Source organism: Octopus bimaculoides, chromosome 5, assembly GCF_001194135.2.
Source record: "Octopus bimaculoides isolate UCB-OBI-ISO-001 chromosome 5, ASM119413v2, whole genome shotgun sequence".
Taxonomy (NCBI): Eukaryota; Metazoa; Mollusca; class Cephalopoda; order Octopoda; family Octopodidae; genus Octopus; species Octopus bimaculoides.
The window spans coordinates 63422614-63432098 of record NC_068985.1 but is presented as its reverse complement, the minus strand read 5'-3'; the positions used below and the strand labels follow the sequence as shown (position 1 = coordinate 63432098).

The following is a 9485-nucleotide window of genomic DNA, read 5'->3' as shown; positions in this document are numbered from 1 at the left end:
AAAGAAAACTGTGTCAAAAGTCATCCCTGAAGACCAAGGTACGTAATTCCATTTTCTTTCCTCTAAGTTAAATGACTACACTAAGAGTTGGCTGTGTAAATGTTCGGGGCCTGGGTTCGGCTTGGAAGCAGGATCACCTGCTCAACGATCTCAGGTCCCTAAATTTAGATGTGACCGCAATTAGTGAGATGAGAATTTCCGGGAAACATACTCTTGCATCCATTTTCGAAGACTATGAGGTATTCACATCTTGTGGTTTATCGGGAGCGGGCGGCGGTGTAGCAGTGATATTCCGAAAATCCTTAGGTCTCAAAGTAAGGGTAATCTTCTTGGACGTCTCGTACTAGTACTAGTGGGGAACTAGAATAGTATTTTGGACGCGCGGAAGGACTGTGTGAGTTTAGTACATAGAAGAAGAGGGTGTAAAAGCCTCGAAAACCTGCTCAGAAACTTTCAACTTTTTGACAGATATCGATTGGATTTCCCTGATGTGCCAATGTGGACATGGAGCAATCACAATGGGTCATCCAGATCGTATCTAGATAGAGTATTCATAAGGTCAGCAGAAAAGGATAGTATAGAGTGTCCACAATTCAAATTGGTCGGCTACACAGACCACAAATTTGTTCTGCGAAAAACCGATTACAGCCGCTGAAATACAAGAGGCGATGATCGATTGCATAAGTCGCAAATCGTCAGCTTTAGATGATCTACTCTATGAATTTTGTATATCAATGATATATTTATTTGGCGACCTCTTGATAGACGTTTACCGCAATTGGCAACATAACGGGAGAATTTCCAGTACTATTAGTCGGGGTGTGGTGACACTGCTGAAGATGGACGCCGACAGTGGGGACATACTAGGGAATTTTCGGCCCATAACTCTGTTAAACACAGAGATGTTAGCAAAAAGGTTGGCGCTTGTCGTTGGTAGTCTAGTAGTGGAGGCACAAACGTAGATCTCATGCGATACATCATAGAGAGAGCTGGGCTTAAAGCTGACTTCGGTGGGGCCCTGATCAATTTTGATCATTTGAAAGCTTTCGATATGGTAGACCATCACTACTTGGAAGCCGTCCTTAAAGCGGCCAGTTTCGGACTCGTTCACAGGGGCACCTGCTCCATGGTCAAATTAAATTAAATGACTATCTATCGGAACCGCTTAGTATCGCACGCTCGGTCCTTTAGGGCTGCCCGCTGTCACCTTTTCTGGACGTGCTGCGTCTCGAGCCACTGTTGCGGAAGTTGGAACAATTGAGGGGCCTCCTTTTCGAACTTGGACTCGGAAGAGCAGTGTCTGCATATGCGGTCGACGTCACTGTCATTGTATCGGACGCCTCTGAAGAAAAAACAGTCGGCTCCATTCTAGAAGAATATGAGTCGGTTGCAGGGGGTAAAATCAATGCCGAGAAGTCGGCGGGCTTGCGACTGGACACTTGGAGAGACAGGTCGTTGCCGTCAGATAGCGTCGTCAGACGCTTGACTGACGAACCAGTTAAACTGCTCGGGGTTTGATTTGGTCCCAACATCCAGGTGGATAAGAACAGGGACGAGGTGACGAAGAGGGCGGCCAGTTTTACCCAGGAATGGGCTTAGAGGAAGCTGCACTTGAAAGGTCGGGCAGAGGTTGTCATTTATCGTCTGACCGTCGTGCCTTGTCCCGTTTATTGCTTGGTCAAGTTAGAGCGTCTCTTGTTCATGTTCTTGTGGAAAGGACATGTTTCAATGGTCAGACGGTTAATCTGCTGTCAGCTCCCTCTGAGTGGTGGCTTAGGCATACCGTGGCTTTTGATGCGCAGACATGCTTTCATGTTGCGCCACCTGCAACGATTTCTAGAAGGTGAACGTGTTGGGACTGCGTTTGTGAGGCATGTATTTCCGCAACTCGTCTCTTTGACGGAGCTGCAGTCCTGGATGAAGGATAGACCAAGACTGGACGCCTGACACTTAGAATGTCATCAGGCGCAGACATCCCTCTACCAGTCGGTCAATAGGATCGGTAGATGTTCCACTTTAGCTATTTTAGAAGATCAGTGGCGGGAAAGTACGATCATCTCCTAGGGGAGACTGTAAGCGTTGACGAAGATGAACTGACTTGTCTGTTCCGGAGAACTTTTAGGTCGGAGACTATTATGGATAATTTCCAGATGTCTTTGGTTTGGCAGTGCTACCAAGGGGCGCTACCGGTTCGAGATAAACTCTACAAGCACGAATCTGCTATCAGACGGGCTTCTCCAAGGTGCGAACAGAGCGACGAAATCGTTCAACATGCTCTCGTTCAGTGGCCGGGCATTGCTCACTTGTGGAGTTATGTCCAAAAGCAGGTGTTCGAGTGTGGGACGGCTCTGTCTGTCGTCCGAGTCCATAGTGATGATTACCCCGCCACCCTCCTTTAATCGAGCTGGCAAGACAGTTTTTCTTTGTCTGGTGACTGTGGTGAAAGAAGTTATCTGGTGGATGAAGCTGAAAGGAATGAGGATAGAGACATTCCTCTTTCGTAAAGCCCTCGTCGACTTTTTCTTGAAAAAGAAAGTGAGGGTGATGAGGGAGGTGCTGTCCTCGAGTGAATTTATGAAAAGGTGGGTCAAAGTTGCGAAAATGGCAAGAGTGGATGGTACCACTCTCAGTGTAGACTTGTGAGTCAGAGGAAAGGAGTTGGAAAAGGTATTTGTCCGTGGATAGTGGGGTTCCTCGATCACTTCGAGAGGTCCTCCTGTATCAGGAGGTTCCCCCATCACAATTTTTTTTTCTTCCTAATTTCGGTGTATTATGTATACTTCCCTTCTTTTAATGTATACTGTGTATACTTTTTTCAATCATTCCATTACATGTAAACCCCAACACTTTATGTCTGTCTTTGCATTGTGTCCCTCATCGTTCGCCCTGATGACGAATATAAGAAATTCTTATTAATATTATTATTATTATTATTATTATTTTCATATACACTCAACAGATTAGTCTGTTGGAGAAGAAAAAATCCTAACATCCTAACATCCTAACAAGTAACCTTAGTTGCCAAGAACCCTCCTAAGTATCCTAGCTGTCCCTAATGACACTGTTTTCTCGAGCCGTACCAAACTGGGTTTCTATACTTTACTATACTTTTCATATTAATGTTTACATCATTTGTGACTGTAAAGTCAATTATCTGATACTTTCTATTCTCTTTATCTACTACTACCAAATCAGGCCTTCTAGCTTCCATTACTTTGTCAGTCAGAATTTTAAAGTCCCACAACATCTTATATTTCTTACTTTTTAGTACCTTACTAGGTTCATGTTCATACCATTTATTAGTATGTTTAAATCCTAGCTTTCTACATAACTCCCAGTAGATTACTTTCCCTAGGTTGTCAAGTTTTTTATTGTATTCTTTCTATATAAGCGTGCTACATTCATTTTCTATATGAGTAACGCTTTCCTCTTTTGATTTGCGTAAATCTACATTGGGAATCTACTTGGTTTTTGATTATCTTGGCTTTTATCCAATTAGTCCTTAATGCTTGATCTTGTGGTCCTACTAACAAACTTTCTGTCTCCCTCTTCAGGTTTCCTTTCTGCAACTATAACCGTGCCTCACTACTAGTATTTGTTGCAACTATCTTTGGGAATCTACCATGCAACGCCTTCTCCTGTCAGTCAGATAATTTCTGGTTTTTAACTTCGACTGGGCTTTTGGTTTCCCTATGTCTTGCTGTGTCTGCACTTTTCCTACCACTTTGCTCATTAATGCACTAGTTAATTTTAAATCTGATTGCTTCTCACTCATTACTTCTTTCCTCACATTCTTTAACCATACTGCATCTCCATTATGATTGATTGGCTTATCCCAAATATTACTCCAGAACTTTCTAGCTTCTTCTGCATTACGTTTCTCATCTTCAGTACTGCATTCTCCACTATTTATTTGGTTATAAAATCTCCTCTGGTCTGTCTCAAATAATCTATTCTGTTGACTGATCTATTCTTTTCTGATATCTGGAGATCTTGCCTGCTACTGCTAGCATAAGCTGTTTCAAATCTTTTATTACCGTCCCAAAACCTTTCTCTTTGACTAAGTATCTTTTCTCAAGGGAAGATTTGTATCTTGTCTTTCCTAACTGGTTCAGTTTCCAGGCTTCTATTCTACTCAGATCTTGTCTTAAAGTCTTCACTTTATTTTGTAGTCTCCTTTTCCACATTTACTCTCTTATAATCTTTCCCTGTGAGATATCTAATCTTCTAGTGACTACTACCCCTCCCGCGTAGATCCTTCCTTATTGGTAACGCTATTATTATTTTTCCTTTAGTTTCTTCTTTGGTTTGAGCTGTATCTCTTATGTTATTGTTTGTTTTTCCTACTGCCTGGTCTTTCTTTTCCAGTTCTCTTGTGATCTCTTCTACCTCCAATTCTGTCATCCACTTTCTCCTAATAGCATTAGTTTGATCAACTAATCTCTGCGCAGTCACTTTAAACACACCCCTCTCTACCCAAAGTGTAAACATTCGTTTTCTATAGCCCCATCTTTTAGTTTCACTTTCTAAGTAGCACTGCATCACTATCCTGTTTTCTTCGCTGGTCCACTTCCTCCTTGCTCTATTATCTGCTGATGGTGTATAGGATAAAAGCTGTGGTCAGTCTGCATCTTTACTGAACCACTACCGAGCGAGAGATTTTCCTTTAATGGTTTAGCTCCATTTTCGCTGTTAAATCAGGGTTTCTTCGAAAACTCCTCTCTCTCATAAACTGAGGTAAGGTAACGTTCGTCACCATCGTCATCACCACTATATTTTTTCCCGACATCTGAAAGATTCAAGCAACCTTCTATTGCATCATTTGTTGCACCTCTGTGCATGCTGCATGTTTTTTTTGTTGGGGGTATATTGCAAAGTATCAGTATGTTTTGTTTTGGGGTTTGGTTTGAGTCTTATGTTGTATTAGTTTTTGTATTGTGTGTTGTTTGTGTAGCGCAGGTTGTGTTCTTCTATCGGGTATCGGCCTTCTGTGGTACATGTTGTGGGTTTTATTTATATTGTTGAGTATTTACAGTATGAGTTTATTCTTGTATGTTTTATTGTTGTTGTTGTTGTTGTTGTTGTTGTTGTTGTTATTATTATTATTATTTAGTGAGAGAGCAGTGCATACCATCAAAGTGACACTGGGGTAAAATATACGAAACCCATTTTACCCATCATGACTACCCGTTTGATAAGGGTACACCAGGCATATGCATCATAATCATATGTGCGTGACATGGTGATCACATATCAAGATTTACAGCGCATGACCTTGCAGGTAGGACCCAGTTAGAATTTTCTTCAGATCGAGTAGCCCATCCCGCTCAAAAGGTCTCTGAATAAGGGTTGTTTAAGGATGTTGAACGAAACACCTGTTTCCAGAGGTGAATTATCCAAACCCCCAAAGGATTCCTCTCAACATATGGCTATGATGCGCCTCCACTACTCCTGATCGTGATCTGAGATGCACATATCAGCCATTAAGGGATATGCACAACTGGCTAAGGTCAAACAGCTGACAAATAAATCTGTGGTATTGAGCAGAATATTTGCTGTTATTATTATTATTATTATTATTATTCAGTCGTCTTATTTCTATCACGTAATTTCACTGCACTACCGAGCGCAGCTCTGTGTGTCTTGGGTATATGCTGTGGTTTGTTGTGACACTCTTATTGTTACTGTATTGAAAGTGTTTTACATAGGATGTATGCGGTGCCTAGTAGTGCAGTTTTCTGTATGTTATATATACTTGCTAGTCCTGGTGTTTTCGTTATGTATTTGTTTGAATATTTTTTTATCATATTTAATGCGCCTACTATAATAGGAATTGTTTCTATTTTTAGACTCCACATTCGGGTTACCACTATTTCCAAGTCTTTGTATTTTGAAAGTTTCTCCATTTCTTTTAGAGAAACGTTTTCTTCTGTTGGTATTGATACATCGATTAGAAAGCATTTTATTTTCTTAGTGGTCTCTGACAGCTATATCCGGCCTATTGGCCTTAATTTCTCTATCTGTGTGTATTGGCATATGTCAGAGCATGGGTGTTTCTCATTTTCTGTGACCTTTTCTAGCGTGTGTCTATACCATCTTTTTTCTGTTGTTATTCCATAGTATTGGCATAGCTTCCAGTGTATATAGATCCCAACTCTGTCGTGTCTGTGAATATATTCCTTCTTAGTCACCACTGGGCAGCCATAGATAATATGGTTTATTGTTTCTTCTCGATCTCTACATAGTCTGCAGTTACCTGTTATGTTTCTTTTCATTATAAGTTTTTTGATAATTTCTGATGGGGAGGCTTTGGTCTTGTGCTCCAATTAAAAGTCATTCAGTCTCTGCTTTGAGTCCTGAGCTTCTCATCCATTGTTGGGATTTTACTTTGTCTATTTTTTGTTTAGTTTAATCCAGTATTTGCCATGAAGGGGTTTTACTTGCCATCGTTTTATCATGATCCGTTGCTGTTCCAGTTTTAGTTTGGATTTCAGTTGATTTACAGCTTTTATTGTTTCTTCTTTTTCTTCATAGTTGTTAGCTTGTTGTATGGACGCCCCCAAATGATAAGTAGGCTGGTCCAATACGTATAAATAGCTAGACGAAAAGTGTCGCATAGAGCGAGCCGGAGCCATCGGTAGACTAGACGTCGAGTTCTGTTGAGTCGTGTCGTCGGAAGTGAGAGTTGAGTAGTTTCGAAGAGGTCATCCTAACGAATGATATTACATAGGTACTATGACTTCTTTTCTGTAATTGTCAACTTCCTTAAAGACTGCAAACAGTTTTTTTCTGTTCGTGTTTTGTGGCTATTTGTATTAGCTTTCCTTGCTTCTGAAGTTAGTCCTATGGTGGTTATTTTGGTTATTTTGTAATAGGTTTCTAGCTGTGTAAGGCCTCTACCACCTTCGATGTGTTGTATATATATATATAACCTTTCTATGTCAGATTTTGGGTGGTGCATTTTAAATCCTGTCATTAGTTTTCTTGTTTTCCTGTCTATTTTGGTTAGCTCATTTAAAGTCCAGTTAAGGATATTGTAGCTGTAACTTATAACTGGGACGGCTAGAGTGCTGATACCTATTATCTTGTTTTTCGCATTGGGCTCTGTTTTCAGTATTAATCTAACTCGTCTATAGTGTTCTTTTTTATTTTCTCTTTCATTTGTGTGTATTGTATCATATCTAGTTCATTATTATTGTTGTTGTTATTATTATTATTATTATTATTATTATTATTATTATTATTATTATTATTATCATCATCATCATCATCATCATCATCAACATCACCATCACCATCATCATCATCATCATCATCATCGTCATCATCATCATCATCATCATCATCATCATCATCATCATCATCATTATTATTATTATTATTATTAGTATTATTATATACACGCACACATAGATAATACATATATACAACTCCCCACCCATCTCTCTCTCCGTCAGTATTTCAGATGTCTCCTGCAATGTGTTGTATTTCAAACGTCTGTTTTAATCTCAATTAGACTTAACCAACACTACGCAGAGTCTCTTTAAAATGACCTAACGGTGGATAAGTATGACGTAACGGTAAGTAGCGAGGGAAGTCTGGTTTATAGAGTCAGATGAGAATGGGTGACATTTTTGCCTTTCTCATAAACAATAACGCCTAAAATGAAGTAAGCTACTTTTATAATTTTTTACCTATTTATTTTTTGGGCTTATCGTGATTGATGAGAAGGAGGGGTAAGTTGTCCTCCAACGGAATAACTAGCCTGCATCCTTCTAACAAAATGGACTCTACGAAAAAGCACAGAGGGGGAAGAACTCAGATTTCAAAGGCACTTAGTTCTATGCTTTAGCAATCCTGTTAGGACTGGCACTTTATTTTATTGACCTTGAAAAGAGGAATGGCATAACTGACCCTGGTGGGATTTGAACACAAATCGCAGAGAGCAAGAATAAATATCACAAGGCATTTTTATCCAAAATTCTTACGAGACTGTCACTTAGCGACACTTGAAAGTGGAAACTAGGTCATAGGTTTGACTTAGCCGAGATAATCTCGAGTGACGTTCTTAGTTCTATATTAGAGACAGTAGAGAAATGTAATAGTTACAGCTGAGAAATGTAACCGTAATATAGTACCAGTCATGTACTTGGGTCGATGACATCGACTAGAACACTTCCCCTTAAAACTGCTGGCCTTGTACTTAAATTAGAAATATTTATTAGTTGTGGTTTGGTTCAATCGTATGAACCTTGCATAAAATACTTGATATTTCTTCCGTCTCTTAATGTTCAGGTGGAAAATCTCACTGTAGTCGACTTTGTCTTTCATTCTTTAATCGACAACTCTCACCCCTCGTACCCCGAAATTTCAGGCTTTGTGTCTATACGAGAAACAATTTTTAGCTCGCAATTTTTTGTTACAGTTGATGCTGGCGGATATTTCTGCATGACCCGGGAAAATATGACCACCCTCATTGAAACCGGATCCGTGACCCACATTTCAAATATTTCAAACATGCTAAGTATTTTCTCCAACATCAGTTTTTTTTACCACGTTGATGGTAAGTAGTTTTCTATCAATGTTCTATTGTCTTTCTTGGGAGCGACGAAAACAATTTTTTTTTATATTAGGGGTAATTTGCAGGGGTAATTTGTAGAAACATGGTGCACAATATGTATTTGCATGCACACATACATACATAAATACATATATATATATTATTCATTTGGTTTTTTTTAAAGATTATTTATAATAGATAACTTATTTAACACTAAATTATTTAGAAGTTATAGTATCATTTCAACATAATATAAGACTTCGATTTGAATAGTGTTGATATATTTTCGATTAGTTTTGATTAATTATTAGTCTGTATTGTTTATAATATCGTTAAAGGTTTATTTTTATTAAAACTTAGTATATATAAAGTTTAATCTTTTATTTTTAATAATTTTTTTGATTCTTAATTTTTTCATTCATAATTTTTTCATTCATATTTTTATTTTTATTTCTACGTTTGTAGAAATAAGTATTCTTGTATTTTTCTATTATTCAATTGATTTTTAATGATAATTAAATTAACGTTTTTAGTTTTAAATAGTATAGCTTTAACTATTACACCGGTTAAATATGTACTCATTTTATCTTTATTATTATTTTAACCTTAAACTTCGTTTAAATTGTACTTAAAACGATAATAATTTATGTAAGCTGGTTTTTGTATATAATATACATGTTAGCATATATTATAATGGAAGTAGGGATGATTATGGAATGTTTATTATTTTGATATTTTGATATTTTTAATAATTTTTCTATCTTTATAAAATAAGTATTTTATATAAATTCATTTGGTACTTATTGTTGGTTGATATATATATTTATTTATTATAATTATTATTTTATTTACGACCTGACGATTAGCTGTATTTTTGAATAGAATTTATTTTCGATAATTTTAATTGATTTTAATCGATTTAAAT

General features: G+C 37.9%; 1 protein-coding gene across 3 annotated transcripts in view; it reads left to right on the top strand.

Annotated features, from left to right (window-relative positions):
• The window catches only part of LOC106870415 (uncharacterized), a 142670-nt gene that overhangs the window by 56190 nt on the left and 76995 nt on the right, over nucleotides 1–9485 (top strand). For all 3 annotated transcript variants that reach the window (XM_014916480.2, XM_014916479.2, XM_014916481.2), the window contains exon 6: nucleotides 8426–8563. In XM_014916480.2, coding sequence (XP_014771966.1) covers nucleotides 8426–8563 — 138 coding nt within the window. The remainder of the gene's footprint in view (nucleotides 1–8425; nucleotides 8564–9485) is intronic.